The sequence below is a fragment of the Paramisgurnus dabryanus genome, chromosome 24, assembly GCF_030506205.2.
Source record: "Paramisgurnus dabryanus chromosome 24, PD_genome_1.1, whole genome shotgun sequence".
Classification (NCBI taxonomy): domain Eukaryota; kingdom Metazoa; phylum Chordata; class Actinopteri; order Cypriniformes; family Cobitidae; genus Paramisgurnus; species Paramisgurnus dabryanus.
This window is the reverse complement of record NC_133360.1, coordinates 16,182,816-16,199,431: the sequence shown is the minus strand read 5'-3', so window position 1 is coordinate 16,199,431 and position 16,616 is coordinate 16,182,816. Positions and strand designations below refer to the sequence as shown.

The following is a 16,616-nucleotide window of genomic DNA, read 5'->3' as shown; positions in this document are numbered from 1 at the left end:
GCCATTTGTTTTGCAGGCTGCTAAACACGGTGTAAATACGATTTCAAATCTTCTTGTTTGCGTTTTGAAGAATGGTTTAGTAGCTGGCTGTCCAACACAGTAAAGTGAGCAGCATTGCATTTTCTTTTGGCTAAGTGTTGTCTAAAATGTTTTGAATTAACTGCGCCATAGTTTGCAGTTGTAATGGGTTTTCCACAAAGCTTAAATAAAGCATTATTTAAAAATGATGAAACAACTTTTGATTGTAACAAGAGTGCTTTTTGTTGTCATTTCTGGTTTCATATGTAGTTCATCATTTCAGACAATGCGTTTTATTTTTACATCCAAGCTACACACTAAAAGTTGAAAGATAAATGTAAATTAATACAGCACTTTTAAAATCAAACATTTTTCAACCGTTTAATAAAGAAGCTAGTCAATGTTATATTGTGCACCAACAGAGTTATACAAGCCAATTTAAATTGTGGCATATTCTTGCAAAACAGAAAGGAGGAAATGTGAATGTGTGTTAGGAGGTAGATTGTTGTTAAAGACTAGAGTTTTTGTTTAATTCAAATTGCAATATAACATTCATGTGAGCTAGGGGTGCAGGAAGGTATTTTAGATTGGGTGTGCTGTGTGCACGGCCGTAACCGTTAGGTCACAGGTCCGGATAAAGTAAGGTCTAAACCGATACTCTGAATGAATAAATAAATATAAATGAAACAAATTTTGTGTTACAATCCTGTGAAACTTCCAGCACCCCTGATGTAAGCCTTAATTTTTCTTAAGCGAACAAGCAAAATAATACAACACAAACTTCAACATGGGTAGTGCTCATTATTAAACAAAATACCTTTTAAACATCATTTCTGCTTTCAGAATAAAGATTTTATGGTACATTAAACTTCGTAATATATTTTCTCAACTAAAAAGCTAAAAGGTGCTTGTAATTCAACACATTTTAATAGTTTTACCCAAGAAAACCTGACCAGTGCACCATAGACTCAGGCCCAGTTGCATAAAGCACCTTAAGTTTTTCCTTAAAGGAGCATTTCACCCGTAGAGACATTAATCTTTATTGAAAGTGTGTCATATTTGTAGTCGAAATGTAACATACATTTCGAATTTGGTGCCTGTTTGACCGAGAAAAGAGGTGTTTGTAGTCTCACCCCCTCAACAACGATATTAGACTTCCTGCTTTCAATGATGCAAAATGATGATTTTACATCATTGAAAGAAGGAAGTGCAACACTGAAATCTGTATTTTTCCTGTCTCAGCGTCAACTGAGGAAATGATGAACGACCATTCAAAAACATGACTGAGGTTTTAACTATACAAAGCTTAATGCAAACGGGTGAAGTGTCCAGTAAATTCCCCTTACCAAAGATAATAATTTAATGGTGTTGAATACAGTATAATCCCTTCTCTTAGGTAAGGGTAATCGTTAAGTGTTTCACAACGGCGACCCAGGTTTGCGGTTATAAAAATACTATTGTTGCCATGGAGACGCAACAGAAAATTTTTAAGGGATTTTTTTCTGCAACACCCTTAAGTTTAAAGGAAATTTACACTTAAGGTGCTTTTTGCAACCGGCCAAACTGAGTCTTACAACAGTATCCCACTCCACTATTATGACCAGTCATAGAGCAACAATGCATTGTACATGTGATTTAGACATGATCCTTAATGGGCCAGCACTCCCAAACACTACTGAATCCACAGTTTAATCATTTGATTCCATCTAATTCATGCTGTGGATACAACCAACATATCAGTCTTGTCTTGTGAAACAGTTTTCGGGATTCAAATTATTAACTCCTGCAGTGGATGAATGATGGGACGGCAACTTGCTAGGTGCGGGGATAATGGTGATCAGAGAGAAACGGGACCAAATGTTCAGCTCAGGGTTTTGATGTTCTTCAATAATGCTGGTTTAAGCACATCAGTAGTCTTCCCTCCTGCAGCGGCGATATCTGCCTGCACTGCGGCATCCCACGAGAAGGTCAGCAGAGCTGCTGGGGCCTGAAAGGTAAAGATTTATGGGTCAGTGAGATTTGGGTATACTGATGTAATGGTTCTCATTCAAACGATGATTTATTATTGAAATAACGTTGCGTAAGGGTTTGATAATTTACATAGGGGTGAGCGAATGACAGAATTTTTGGAAGAGTTTACATTTTTAACTGCTTGATAGCCTCTGTGCATTACCTACCAGATTATTTTCATTTAGTGCCGAAGACTCATCATCCATTAGTTTATGTCCTCCAGGCGCCAACAATTCAAAGGGTTGCCAGTCGTTCTCCAGCGAATCACGCACAAACTGGTACAATGCTGCCACCTTCTCCCACGCCAGGAAAGTGCCTGTAGATTGATTTCAATCTTTGATATAATCTTACTCAGTCAATTTTTTGAGAAATCAAGGTTATATTTTCACAGATTGTTCTTATGATTTTACAGTAAATAACACAAATGACTAGTTGGCTTTTTACAACAGGATCACATATTGCAATATTTAATAATTGAATTATCTTTTACTAATTCACTCATTTAATTGACAAAATCGTGTTGAAAACATGCTACTGTGCTTGCTCAGTAAATATTGTGATGTCATCAAACGGACAACCAGCTAACCCTGGAGTATATTTTCATCCGGTAGCCGAACTCTCAAAAGGGCGTAGTTGTACTTTCTTCTCTCTCTTTGCTCGTCTTTTTCACGCATGGCTTTCGTTCTCAGCATTGCGTTTCTCTCCACGACTTCGCTTCTGAATAACAAGAAAGCAACTTTTGTTGTGACTAACGAACTTGTAATGGATAGCTCAAATGATCTTTGGAGATCTAAAGGTGTTTGTGTCTTTACTTTAGTTGCTGTTCTTTCTTCAGTTCCTCTGGTGTCAGATTGTAAAAGTCAGGGGGCAGCTCGAAATGCATGGCGTGCTGAGATGGTCTGAAGACTTGCGGCTGACGGTCCAGCTTTGCTCTGATTGGCTCCCCCTTCTGCAGACACTCCAGATTAACCTTCATCTGATCCAGGGCCTCTGATTCCTGTGGCGGCAACACTAGGTACTCCTCAGGATTATCTGAGAAAAATGTTTGTTAATGTGAGGGGTGTCAGGAACAGATGTGAACATTTAAGCAAGTTATTTGACTAGTTCTGAAATTGAAGAGTGCGTCTGACGTTTTCTTGTAAATGAACATTTTTTCAGCCTCTTATGTTTATGTTCAGTAATTTCATTTTATGGCTATTGAAAAGGTTATTAGTCATTAATTGAAATGCCTTATGTTCACAAATGTCACACTGTAGTCATTTAATTAGTTTTTAACAAATTTGACTGTATTTCACTGCAAAACCCCCTAAGTGCATGCAAACATTTCTAGTCACTGTCCTTTCTAAATAAAGGTAAAAGGCTCAAAAAGTCGGCCAGTATCCTCTTATATGTGGTAAAGCTCTTTAACCGGGTAAAAAAAACCTTTTGAACCTTGATGTACGTGCTCTATTGTTCATCTGACTCTTCAGTGCACTTAGAGGACTTTGCTGAAAAATCTGATTCTGCCAACAAACAGGTATTTCTGAATGGCTTAAGGCTGGGATTAAGCAGCCATACAGTGTTTTATGAAATGACAATAAGTGCTGAGAGCATTTGGGCATATCCTTTTTGACAGAGGTGGCATTTAGCGGCTTTTGCATCTGAGCTCTTCAATTGTACAATCCCAGTTTAGTATGAACAGACAACAATAAGTAAAGCTTATCCATATGCTAACTGATAATTCATTTTAACAGTTTTTGGAAATACTAGTTGTGTTTGCTAGGCACAAATCAATATTATTATTTCAACTTTGTTACCTTCGCCTTCGACTGGCAGCATGGTGCTTTCAAACCCCAGTGCCTGCAGGTACTCCCGAGTTCCATCGACTCTGCTGACCTTCTCCTTTGTGCGTAAGGCAACACACAAATTGTTTTAATGAGCGCTAGCTGTGACATCTCACTATCATAACAGTAAAAAAAAAAAAAACTCCAATACCTGAAACACTTTGTTGCTGAGTTTGATCTTCCGATACTTCTCCTCTGTTGGATTCTTACAGATGTTGTCCACATACCTGCCCGTAAATGACATTTTAGTTTGTGCAATCACTAAAATATGAGTTTTGTAAGCAATACACTCCTTACTTGCTGATAATATCCACGGCAGTTTGGACTTTTTCTTTGTCTTTATTAAAAGTGTGAATCATCATAATGGAGGCCTCCAACGCATCCTCAGAAAACCTCTGTGAATGAAGCAGCACTGCAGTTTCATTTCATGTCGAACCACGGGTGGACATCATGCAGATGGGAAATGAATCATGATCTTACCATCAGAATGGCCTCCTTAATGTGCAGCTCTCTTTCAGACTTTGTTAAGGTTTCTCCAGTAAGGGGACAAATAAAATACACTCCCGACACTGAGAAACAAGATGGATCCTTGTGGGGAACACTGGAGCCCTTGAAATGATACATGCAATCACAATTTTTGCTTAATCTTTGTCAAAAAACGTATACAACACAACAATTTTATGGAGCTTTTAGTCAGGAAGACCCCGAAAGCCCAGATAGCATTTTGGTGGATGCTGTATCCACACCAATATGAAGTCCAAAGCAAAAAATGTAATTAAAATGGACTCAACAACCCTCCTTAATTTCAAAAAATATAAGCCCTACCTCCAATTCTACGTTCTTCTGACTGACTGCTGTGGCGGCCGCCTCTGCTTCAAGTTCCCGCTTCACTGAAATTTAACAAAATGCTTAACTTAAAGGAAAACACCACAGTTTTTCATTACTTTCCTATGTTCTTACCTCAACTTAGACTAATTAATACATACCTATCTTTGTATAGCGTGTCGTGAAAGTGTTAACATTTAGCCTAGCCCCATTAATTTCTTAGGATCCCAACAGGGATGAATTTAGAAGCCACCAAACACTTCCATGTTTTCTCTATTTAAAGACTGTAACATGAGTAGTTACATGAGTAAGTATGGCGTCACAAAAAAACATGGCAATTTTTAAGCGGATAAAAAAATGAGAACTATATTGTATTGTATTGTATAACTATACAGTAACATCATCACCCCTGACTTCTCCCCCTCTCACACAAACTTCCATCAGTATTACTGCACACGAGGTCGAAGTGCTGCAAACTAAGTGCTCTTCTGCCATACAATATAGTAGGGCTGTGCAAAAAATCGACTGCGCTTATCATGCGCGTGTCATCAGTAAAAACGGTTCGGTGATTAGTATTAAATCGCCATCAGCTGCTTTCAGATGGAGCGGCATTTATTACACAGACACGTAGTTCACCGAGAAGCTAGGCAAAATCGGGTTCATAATCGAGGAAAATCGATTCCGATATCTATGCGATTTTGCCTAGGGTGAACTACGGGTCTGTGTAATAAATGCCGCTCCATCTGAAAGCAGCTGATGGCGATTTACTTCTAATCACGGAACCGACTTTACTGATGACACGCGCATGATAATCGCAGTCGATTTTTTGCACAGCCCTACAATATAGTTCTGATTTTTTATCCGTTAAAAGAAATCACCACATTTATTTTGTGCCACCATACTTACTTGTGTAACTACTCATGTAACAGTCTTTAAATAGGGAAAACATGGAAGTGTTTAGTGGCTTCTAAATTCATCCCTGTTTGGATCCTAAGGAATGAATGGGGCTAGGCTAAATGCTAACACATTTACGATGCGCTGTACAAAGATTAAGTCTACGCATTGAAAAATGATTTGTTTTTTAAGTTGAGGTAAGAACATAGTAAAATATTGAAAAACTGTGGTGTTTTCCTTTAAGGTGGATCATTGGTGCCAACCCAGATCTTTAAATATTCTTTTCCACATTCATGTGGCTGTTTACACTATAGCCAGTCATATCTGCATATGGCTTACCCTGGTTTCTTATGGCATCCTGTGATGTTGGGACTTTGGGGCGATGCTGTTGCTCGATCCGGGCCAGGGCGGCGGCCCCTGCCATCTGTGCACCTTCAGTAGGAGCTTTTCTGGTTGGGCCATGGGCAGTGGACTTTGAGACCTCAGGTTTAGATCTGCAAAAATCAGGAGATTGCTCACACATATTTGTGGTCAAAATATTGTTGCGACCAATGACATCACTGAAGCTGCATGGGTTAAGCTTAAACCTCTCCCATGTGACTAACAGCAAATCTTTTTTAAGCCTGTTAACCTCTGAGTCATTACTGGCATAAAACATATAGGTCAAATTTCAAATTCTATCCTAAAGATAGTTTACCGATCAAAACAAAACGAAAAAAATCTTTCCAATCTAATCTTGTTAGACATTATATAAATCTATAGTAGAAACACAACGAGACATCCGACAGGTATGAATACAATTTTTACAGCTTTCTTTTTATATTATATGTAATTATACACTACTATTATAATTTAAGTTGCGTGGGGTTTACATTAGTTGCTATAACAGATACAAGATAATACCTTGTGTCGTCTGTGAGTTTCTTCCCTGGACCCGATGTTTTGAATTTTATATCCTTTTTGATTTCATCCAGAAACTTCTTCATGATACTGGATAATATGTTGAGAAAGTGGGACTTTGAAATAACTGTCAGACTACAACCCAAGCGAAATGTTTACAATTTACAACAGGAAGAGGACCGTTTCTGAAACGGAAATATGATCATAAAGCCATCGTACAGTAAAGGTTGCGTTGTGGCGGCACCACGTGGACGGGAAGTGCAATCTCAGTCAGACTTGGAAAAGAAATGGAATCATATCAGCCAAGTTAAAAGCGGTATATTTTGCCTTTAATAATAATAACATTTCCATGCCTTCATAATGACATTATAAAAACAATGGCAAAACAACTATAAAATTATAATTTAAAAGATGAATTAAAAATAGGTGTTTTAAGTAATTTCTTAAAACATATCGCCGTCTCTGTTTGAAACATAACAGTGAAGGTTACTTTACGTAAGTTACGATTCACTTGGGTTGAACTGATTTCATTCATTTTTAACCAAAATGTTTTTTTTTTTTTTTGCTATGTGGAATAAATAAATGCTTTTAAATTGAACTCTTTAGCGATGTACACATTGTACATTCCAATTGGTGGACAGAAGCAATGACACCTCATTCATCCAATCAGCGATCGGACGGGGGCGGGACTTCCGCTGACAGAAATAGAATGAGCGGAAACCGCTGCAGAAACCCCGCTTTTGCGTACTGTATCTGAAGCAGGTCTTGCTGTCGGCCCGTGAAACGGACGCAAACGAACAGAACGAGGAGCGGTACATAGCGGGACGACAAGATGCCGCACAATTTCCGCCCCGGTGATCTTGTCTTCGCTAAAATGAAGGGATATCCTCACTGGCCGGCCCGGGTAAGCGCAGCAGGAGAGCTCGCGCACGGCTCTCGCTGCATCCAGCACACACCCCCATCAACCTCACCTTGGTCAGCTTTACTTAAGTGCCTGACTGATTACACAAGATAATTTATTGACAAATATAGTTTAGCTGCAACTGGAGGGTCTACACTTCTTTATTATTGTATTCGTTTTATATTATTGCCATTGAAACGAATGTATGAGGTTAGCTGCATGGCTAACTTGCTTGCACCATTGTAGGTGTTGCTAAAGTCGCGTGATCGCTGTTAATGTTTATTTTTATAATATATGCATTTGGGAGTCGTCTGAAAATGCATATTGGGAACTTTTTACTTACCTGTAAGCGAAATATTCTATAGTGTTGTGGTTCTGTCATTATGCATAGATGACCTGTTTACACCTGATGCATTGATGCATATTTTTCTGCACGTGCATTTAATGTAGTCTTTCCAAAGTACAGTACCTGTATGCATACATGTGTGCTTTATATAGATAGATAGAGATTTACCTTACAGAGACTCTGAAAAGCATGTTGTTACTTTTTATAACGTGTTTGTTTGTGTCCCCTCCAGATTGAGGATGTTGCAGATGGGGCTGTAAAGCCACCACCTAACAAGATTCCTATTTTCTTTTTCGGGACACATGAAACGTAAGCATCTCACACCTTAATGGGGATACATTGATTTGTAGTTGTCGACCGATAGTTTATTATACTACTATATTCAGTTCACCTTTACAACATAACAAGACTTAATTTCTATAAAGACATGGATAATATCTACATAACCTTTTGTTTTAGAGCATTTCTTGCACCCAAGGACCTTTTTGCATATGAAAAGTCCATTGATCGTTATGGGAAACCCAACAAAAGGAAAGGATTCAACGAAGGCTTGTGGGAAATCAAGAATAATCCTCATGCCTCCTACGGCACACCTGCAGTCAGTTAAGCTTTGATTTGCTTCAAAAATTATAAAAAAGTGTTTTATGACAGAAAACGTTAATTTGTCATATTTCTCACTGTTTTTCGTTTAGGCTGCATCATCGTCTGACAGCGAGGAAAACGAGCCTGCTGCAGCAAGTGATGCAGAAGAAGAGGAGGAAGCAGTGGTACCGAGGAAAGCTGAAACAGGAAGTGAGGATTCCGATTCCGGGAGTGAAGATCAGAGGAAGCCTGCTGTGAAACGGAAAGCTCCCGCCGCAAAGGTTTCCAAACCCGCAAAGGTATCCAATTTTACAGTACTCTTTGTTGATTCACCTGTATTTCATATTTACTGTGTATCTAAAGTTTCATCCTGTCTACTTTAAGGTGCTGCAAATGTCTGTTTTCAATGTTATAACACAGTTTCATTTTTGGGATATAGTGATGTGGCTTTTAAAATGTTTTGGGGGTTCATGACTAAGAATCTTTGTCTAAACTGGCAGAGGCCGCCGGTAAAGAAGACACGGGCCTCGTCCAGCGACCGAGATGGAGAGGAGAGCAGATCTCCGTCAGAACCAGAACCTTCACCCAGTTCTGATTCCGACTCTGGCAAAAATAGTGACCAGGTATTCCCCTCAATACTTGAATCCAGTCTGAAAACAGAGTTCCAACCATGGTAAAATATGCAATACAGCAACAGTTATAAAGCAGTTACTATGTGTTTTGCTGTGCAGCACCCATAAAGCTAAAAGTATAGTTGCGTTTTTACGCATATGCAAGGGTCTGCGTACACGGCACCTGATGCAGATTATATTTATCATCAAAATAGTATGCGCACCGCCGGATTTTTGTCATGTGCATACTTTGTACACGTAGGTCGCACATGTGCGTATAGTAGAATGTATTATGTAGCCCAGTAGATGCATTGTATTTTGCCACAGTGCGTTTGTGTCAAACGTCTGCGTACATGTACGATTCAAACTTTGCTTTGCAAGTCTGTCTGTACATTCGCGTACACGTAATGCAATGAAATAAATTGAAATAAGAGGTATATGACAGTATTAGATATGTCAATTTTAATAAAGTTTTGCCATTTCTGTATTATTATCAATGCGTTTTTCACAGGACTTCTCACCACAGAAAGAATCAGGTGGTCGAGGGGGCAAAAAACCAGCTGCCAGAGGCAGACGAAAGGTGAGACGAAATCCATTAGCATCCCACAATCTATTATCATATACTGTACTTTACTCTACTATGCTTTTTATCTTTGTTTCAGAAAGCATCATCAGGCTCTGATTCAGAGTCCGGCTCTCAGTCAGACAGGAAGGCAGCCAGGAGCGATTCAGAAGATGAGAAGCCACGACCGGCTATCTCTGGATCCGAATCGCAGTCCGAATCCAAATCCGATTCCGATTCGGAACCTCCTCCCAAGAAACCACAAGGTCGCAAGAAGGGTGAGAATACACGCTTGGTGACGTTACCCCAACACTCTGTTAACATGTTATAATTAGTGACAGCAATGGATAGTAACTTGATCTGAGTCGGTTGTCAGGGTTCGGATATCAGGAATCCTAGACAGTCACATGAGAATACTAAAGGACACTTTTTGCATCATTTTCTAAGCTGAGAAACCTCCACCAAAGCCTCGAGCAAGAAAACCCAAGCCGGCTCCAGAGAGGGCTCCTTCCTCTTCATCAGACAGTGATAGGTACGTTGGGTTTATCTGTCATTTCTATACAGTTCTTATAATTTAGTTTTAATTTCCATTTTTACTGTCTGACACTTAAGTGCTCTCATATTAGACTACTTTTGATAATTTCACATTTTGTGCCATACACACCATGCTTTTAAGATGTCAATGTAAATATAGTTAACATTTTTGAGAACGTGTTGTGTCTGAATGGCATGTTAAATTTTGATGGCGTCTTGTTTTTTGTGCGTTTGCAGCGACAGCGAGCCAGACCGTGTCAGCGAGTGGAAGAAAAGAGACGAGGAGCGACGGAGGGAACTGGAGGAGCGGAGGAAGAAGGAGGAGGCAGAGGAGCTGCGCAGGCTCAGAGAGCGAGAGAAGGAAGAAGAGGAAAACAAGAAGAAGGAAAAGGAGTCCAAGGCCAGGAGAGGTAGCAGCAGTAGCGGCAGCAGCAGTTCAGACGAAGATGTGGACGAGCACCCTCTTAAAAAATCCAAGAAACCTCCACCTCCCCCCATACCTGCCCCGTCTGACTCCGACTCGCCACCTCCTTCAGAGGCAAGTCATCAAAACGTTAACATGACTACTGTGACATCTCGAAGTGTTAAAATGTTAAGCATTTTTTTTCTTTTGACTAGGTAAAAAAATCCAGCAAACGTAAGGACAGCCAGAAAGGGCGACAAAAGAAAGAAAAGGAGGTGAAAGAGAAAAAGGAAAGGCAGATTAAAGAGAAAAGGCCACAGAGGTCTGAGGAAAAACAAAAAGCTAGGTAATGGCCTGTTTCAAAACATCACAAGCTGCCTACCTAGGCTGCTTTGCCTTTCAAACTTAATGCTGATTTCTTTTTTCTCAAAAGGTCCAAGCCAGAGAAGCCAACTCGTAGGCCGGTGCGTCAACCTGAGAAGAAAGTCGAGAAGAAAAAAGGTCTAATAAAGCATTTGCATGCCTTAGCATTTAAAATGTTTTTTTTTTTATAAGCCGTCATTTAAAAGACTCATTTTTCTCATTCTGTGTAAATGTAGAGCCTTCTCCTGAAGAGAAACTACAGAAGCTCCACACAGACATCAAATACGCACTGAAGGTGGACAATCCGGTGAGTAGTGACATAATCAGCATCATGAATTTGTGTTTAGAAAAAATTCTGCGTTGTTTGAACATATCTGTAGTCACTTTAACACACAAAACATTATGTTTTCAGAAAAGTCTGGCCTTTTTAGAGGCAAAGGTATTTATGCAAGCAACGGCGTTCCATGCTTACACATACAAAGCAAGTGAATGAGAACTTGGTATTTGCAAGTTCCTCCAAGATACTTAGAGATTCATACACCCATATTATGGATGCCCAAATTTTCTATCTAGCTATTATATTTAGGGCAGTGTATGAATGCACCCTGGTATCATTTTGTTTTCATACTGCTACTCTTCACCCTCCAGGACATTGAGAAATGTCTACAGGCTTTGGATGAGCTCGGCTCAGTACAAGTAACCTCTCACATCTTACAGAAGAATGCAGATGTTATTGCAACACTGAAAAAGGTGTGAAGGTTCTTTAGATGATTTACTTCGTTTTGAAACGTATTAATTTAAATGATTTTTATACCATAAACTAATATAAGTACTGTATGGTTTCAGTGTTCATTATTGCCTCACTCATGTGTTTTGGTGTTTGTAGATCCGTCGATACAAGGCGAGCGGTGCAGTTATGGAAAAGGCCAGTTCAGTCTACAATAAATTAAAACTCCAGTTTACTGGCAAGATGGAACCTAATAAAGCAAAACCGGATGAGAAGAACCAAGAAAACAATGATAAAGAAACAGAAAACACAGGTGAACTACTTTTGTCAGGTTACGTGTTAAAGCAAGCAACCAAATTTGTCCTCACTGCTTGGATAACGTACTAAAGTCTCTTTCGAGTCACCCATCATTGTATCTTTCAATCTGCAGATTCAAAACCAGTCAACGGTGAGTCGGAGGGTGAGATAAAGGAAGGCTCAGACTCAGAAGGGAATCTAAAACCCACAGACCAAGAGAAACAAGATGAGAATAAATCTCCAAACTCTATCAGGTTTAACAACAACTTCCTTTCATTCACTTTGAGCAAGTGGTGGATAAGTGGCTTTGTGTCTTTGATGGGAATTTTGCTCCAAGATGAACAAAAGATGTCCTACTTGGCAAAATCAGGTTTACCATTAGTATTGGGATACACCGGTGTCATTGCTTTTCTCTTATCTACCACAATGTTGGTGATATTATGCCAACTATAAAGTTTGAGACCACTGGCTTAGGGTAACCAACTTGATAACACTAGTTTGCTTTAGATAGTGGATAAAAATCATAATAATAAAGCTTTAAAGGTAACCTATTATGCAAAATCTACTTTTACAAGGTGTTTGGAAATAAATGTGTGTTGGTAGTGTGTGAACACAACCACACTCCAATGAAAAAAAATCCACCCACTCCCTTTTTTAATGCCTGTTAAACCAAAGCAGTCTCATTAAACATACTGTTTTGTTTCTCTTGATAATGTGACATCACACTGATAAAGCCCCACAGCCACTGACTGACTCCTGTATTACCTTAGCGAGTTGTATGCTGCCCACCATATCTCAATAGTGAGATACTATTGGCTCACTTTAAACTGAAAGCACTCATTGTTTCTATTATTAAGGGAGTGTGGAGTTGTTGCTCATTTGCATTTAAAGGTACAGACACGAAAACAGTGCATTTTTGAACATATAATAGCTATAATAAATTATCTGTGGGGTATTTTGAGCTAAAACTTCACAAACACATTCTGGGCACAACTGAGACCTATATGATATTTCGTTAAAATGCCCTCTAACTATTTTATTTTTTTCTCAGGCAAAATCCAGACGGCCCAGCAGAGGAGCCAACAGTCACAACTGACCCGACAGAACAAAATCCACCATCGGACACAGAACCAACAAACGATTCCAGCAGAGAACATGAAGAGCAGGTGTCATCTGAGAGCTGAATGGAGAACTGCTGTCAGTGACACCCAGATTCTGAACTGCATCCCTCTTTTACACTCACAAACACGCTCTGGCTTCCTTCCTTCATTCATTTGTGTTGCGTTTTGTCCACTCAACTTTGTACGCTACATGAGTTTACGTGTTGTACATAAAATGTGATATGAACATTATTAGCACTTTTGAATCATGAGGTCGTAAGGCGCCTTAATGTAAATGTTGGATGTGGAAGTGATTCTGCACTAACCGCATTCGGTCAACTGAGGGAGGTTTTATTTCAGAAACACGTTGACATCTATGGGAGAACATCAAAACATAGATGTATTTGGAGACTGTCTTATGTTGTCGCCTTTTATGAGTGAAACTCAGATTTTGTTTTTGTATGAAAAAGAAAAAGTTTATAAAAAGCAGCCTGGTTTTGCATTGATCAAGACCCGCTATGATTAAGCCATACTACATGACGCTTAATCATCATCAGTGCACACATTATGTACTTATGATTTGTCTGGTATAAATTTCAATAATCCTGTCTATGGACGTTCACTAAATTCTGTAAATGTATTGTAGTTGATCATTGTCTGGTCCTCACATCTTCTTACCGATTAGGATAAAAACCTGATGCCCATGCATTATAATATAGGTTGACTCAATAATTCTTTTATTTTGTTGAATGTTATAAAACATGCTTTTCATGCAAATTATAAATATTTCTAGTGCTATGTAACTTGGTCCAAGCTTTTTTTTAGTATCCATGAAGGATTCAATAAAAAAATCTGCATGACGGCTACAACTGGGAATGTCTTTTAACAAGAATCACATATTTGAATAAAACATACCATTGAGTTGGATGTTGCAAACTGTACTGTGCACTACAATCCTAGGCTAGTTAAGATAAATATTTATTTTTTTCTAATGCCACGTATAACTGCAAGGCAAAATAGTGTGTAAATTGGGGAAATTGTATTTTAATTATATATTTAAAACAAATATGAGCCTTGTAAAATGAAATTAAACCGTACTAGGAGCGACCCGTTCTGCTGCGCGCTTGAACAATGTTTGTGATTGGTCGACTGTGCGTCCACGTCATTTCGTACGCAACGCTTCAAGACGCGTCAACTGTAGATTCCTCGATTTTAACGATTATTTTATTAAAAAATAAGATTATACAAAAATCAAAGCAATGGAAATAAAAATATAAATCACAGCTAAACCCCCAAAATACCTAGAATCTGTTTTAGTATCTAATTGTAGTAAAGCCAAATATACAATAAAATAACGATAACGTGTAACAAATGCAAAATGCCAGATTTATGCTATTCAAATAACAAAAATTATAGTGTAAAAATAACGAACATAAAAATGTAAAACTTTATTAAAACAATTTTTATTAATATGTCTAGTTGACGCAATTTATGTTAAACTCATGCTAAAAAAAGTAAATAAGAAACCATCAAAACGAGAACTATAACAAAACTATATAAAATAATCATTGTATACTTCACAGCTTTTTTGTATACTTTTAAGTCTAACAAACTACGCAGGACAACTATTTTGTAAAAATAAAAATTTAGCAATGATTATTGTACGAATAATTTAGTTAAATAAGCTGTGAGGGCTTATGAAAGAAACATATAACCACAAAATCAAAAAATATTAACACTAGAATACTGATTACCGAGAGGAGCGTTTGTCGCGTCTTTCACATGCAGCTGCTTGTGTAGATGGGTTTGTCAGTCAGCTGACCAGTCCGCCATTTTGTCAGCCATTTCCTAGACTGCTCCGCTGCAGATCAGCATACAGAGAAGGAGCGAAACCCCTCCTGCACAGGCCGTTGCTCGGGACCGAATGAGAGACTAGTGCTCTAACGGGCCGGTCAGTACTCGGATAAATCCCGTGTTTACGGTTTGGTCCGGTCGGACAGGAGGGAAATCGTCATGGCTCTGAAAATCGTGAAGGGAAGCATCGATCGGATGTTCGACAAAAACCTGCAGGATTTAGTACGTGGCATTAGAAACCATAAGGAAGATGAGGTAAGACCGTTTATTTGCATTTACATATTAAAAACCAGAATAGGTTATCTTGATAAATTTGCATAAATGTGGCCAGTACAAATTGATGAAGTTGATCGGGTGTCAGTGGTCTCAAATCACCTGATTTCAGGTGAGCGAACCGGCTGACAAACGCGCCTTCATGACAAACTATTCTCCTCTTTATATAATACATTAGGTTTTTATTTTTTAGTAGCTGACCCCAACTGTTAGCGTTGTGACAATAGTCTGTCATCGTTTTGTTTATCATGGATGAGGCCAGTTAGCATTGCTAACGGTTAACATACTTGTATAAATTCATTCTGCAAAATAAGTTAATTGCACAGAAATCGTGATGACATCTTGCTTTTGACACGAGCAAAATTCTTTATATTGAATGAACGGACTAAGTGTGTCGAAGAACAAATGTTATATGAACATAGCTTTAACACTTATGTGTGTCATGAGGTTGGCTGTGTGTCAAAACCTAGTGAGACGTCTATCTAGACAACAATTTCGAGCACTAAAGGCTGAGTACAGACAGCGTTCAGTGATGCTCAAATATATAGGATTATTCGCGTATACGATTCATAAACATTTGAATGAGTTTTCAGAAAGCGGTGCACGAAAATGATTCTCAAAAATGTTCGAACGCGCCCTTGATAGTGATACTCATAAATGCGGTCTGTGTAGTCAGCACACTAGGTTTTAGCATACAGCCATTGTCTTCTGTATAAGATCACATCTGTCAGTTTATCCACAACGTCACTGATTAGAAGCAATGATTCTTTGCGATTCAATTTGTGTACATTTATAAATGTGGGTTTATTTTACTATAAAAATTGTAAATAAATTAAAGCTGGGGGTTTGTTGAGATGCTGTAGGCCTCAGGCTGCTTGGTTACCTATAATGACAAGGCTGAATTTTCAATTGCAATGTGCTCTATCCCCTCCCTTGGGAAAAAGGGAACAAGATGCTGTGACAGTGAGCGTTTATAATCTGAAACAGGGTTTCCCCTCTAGTATTTCAATATGGCATAAACGTTTTGTTCCCTTTTTCTAATTAGTCACTCACCGGTTTGTCCTTCAAGGAGGCATCACGTCTGTAGTTTATCCATATGACAAATATTGGATAATTATGTCAGGTTTTAACATTGGTGATGTGCCATGGCAGAGAGAAGTGTTTGATTGACCAACTTAAATGACAAGTATTGTCCAATCAGGCCATGAATTTAAAAATGTAACATTGTGATGATGTGATGTGAATCATTAGTGTATTTTTGTAATTACAATGTCCAAACTTGTAATTCAAGTGGATTGTATCAGTAGTGGTACAGGGCTGGTGAATGTTTGTGTGTATGCATTCTATTGATTTTGTGTAAATCTTCAAGTATACCCAAAGGTGTGGCATTATGGCATTGTAACATCACATATCTAACATGATTGGGCTAATCTGACTATTATTTATAATTTCAATTTATTTATTTCGATTCATGATATGATTTTCTTCAAACAACGTGTAAAAAGTATATAAAACCAATATTTTGAGTGTAAATAATGTTGACATTATTTTAGGTTTGTATTAATTTTTCTGGATTTTCTCGCATTAAAAGTA

At 38.5% G+C, this 16,616-nt stretch overlaps 3 protein-coding genes across 6 annotated transcripts in view; 2 read left to right on the top strand and 1 right to left on the bottom strand.

Moving 5' to 3' along the window:
- Window positions 1-385: 385 nt before the first annotated feature.
- Window positions 386-6,665, bottom strand: ubxn6 (UBX domain protein 6). The gene is made up of 11 exons (XM_065247070.2): window positions 6,474-6,665; window positions 5,910-6,064; window positions 4,677-4,741; window positions 4,332-4,460; window positions 4,149-4,246; window positions 4,003-4,078; window positions 3,825-3,909; window positions 2,841-3,060; window positions 2,615-2,745; window positions 2,196-2,344; window positions 386-2,005 (listed from the first exon to the last, which is right to left on the bottom strand). The coding sequence occupies exons 1-11, from the start codon at window positions 6,554-6,556 to the stop codon at window positions 1,880-1,882; spliced, it is 1,317 nt and encodes a 438-aa protein (XP_065103142.1). The 5' UTR covers window positions 6,557-6,665; the 3' UTR covers window positions 386-1,879.
- On the top strand, window positions 6,300-13,765 carry hdgfl2 (HDGF like 2). Of its 2 annotated transcripts, XM_065247048.2 has the most exons (18): window positions 6,300-6,358; window positions 7,077-7,374; window positions 7,950-8,026; window positions 8,177-8,315; window positions 8,410-8,598; window positions 8,800-8,922; window positions 9,422-9,490; window positions 9,573-9,750; window positions 9,920-10,004; window positions 10,244-10,544; window positions 10,625-10,755; window positions 10,843-10,910; window positions 11,009-11,079; window positions 11,185-11,211; window positions 11,421-11,522; window positions 11,659-11,812; window positions 11,930-12,050; window positions 12,848-13,765. In XM_065247048.2, the coding sequence occupies exons 2-18, from the start codon at window positions 7,303-7,305 to the stop codon at window positions 12,978-12,980; spliced, it is 2,040 nt and encodes a 679-aa protein (XP_065103120.1). In that variant the 5' UTR covers window positions 6,300-6,358; window positions 7,077-7,302; the 3' UTR covers window positions 12,981-13,765. The 2 variants fall into 2 exon arrangements, with proteins under 2 accessions (XP_065103120.1, XP_073669666.1); XM_073813565.1 differs by lacking the exon at window positions 11,185-11,211 and having other exon boundaries at window positions 6,302-6,358.
- Window positions 13,766-14,716: 951 nt separating this feature from the next.
- Window positions 14,717-16,616, top strand: part of ap3d1 (adaptor related protein complex 3 subunit delta 1) — a 35,028-nt gene continuing 33,128 nt past the window's right edge. For all 3 annotated transcript variants that reach the window (XM_065247011.1, XM_065247022.1, XM_065247002.1), the window contains exon 1: window positions 14,717-15,005. In XM_065247011.1, coding sequence (XP_065103083.1) covers window positions 14,910-15,005 — 96 coding nt within the window. In that variant the 5' untranslated portion in view covers window positions 14,717-14,909. The remainder of the gene's footprint in view (window positions 15,006-16,616) is intronic.

Excerpts from the sequence above, each read along its gene's own strand:
- ubxn6 (XM_065247070.2), bottom strand. The coding sequence starts at position 6,556 with ATGAAGAAGTTTCTGGATGAAATCAAAAAGGATATAAAATTCAAAACA. Across the intron at positions 4,742-5,909 it reads GGATGCCATAAGAAACCAGG|TGAAGCGGGAACTTGAAGCA; the intron begins GTAAGCCATATG and ends GTTAAATTTCAG. Across the intron at positions 3,061-3,824 it reads GCTGCCAGTCGAAGGCGAAG|ATAATCCTGAGGAGTACCTA; the intron begins GTAACAAAGTTG and ends CATTTTTCTCAG.
- hdgfl2 (XM_065247048.2), top strand. The coding sequence starts at position 7,303 with ATGCCGCACAATTTCCGCCCCGGTGATCTTGTCTTCGCTAAAATGAAG. Across the intron at positions 7,375-7,949 it reads ATCCTCACTGGCCGGCCCGG|ATTGAGGATGTTGCAGATGG; the intron begins GTAAGCGCAGCA and ends TGTCCCCTCCAG. Across the intron at positions 11,080-11,184 it reads CACTGAAGGTGGACAATCCG|AAAAGTCTGGCCTTTTTAGA; the intron begins GTGAGTAGTGAC and ends TTATGTTTTCAG.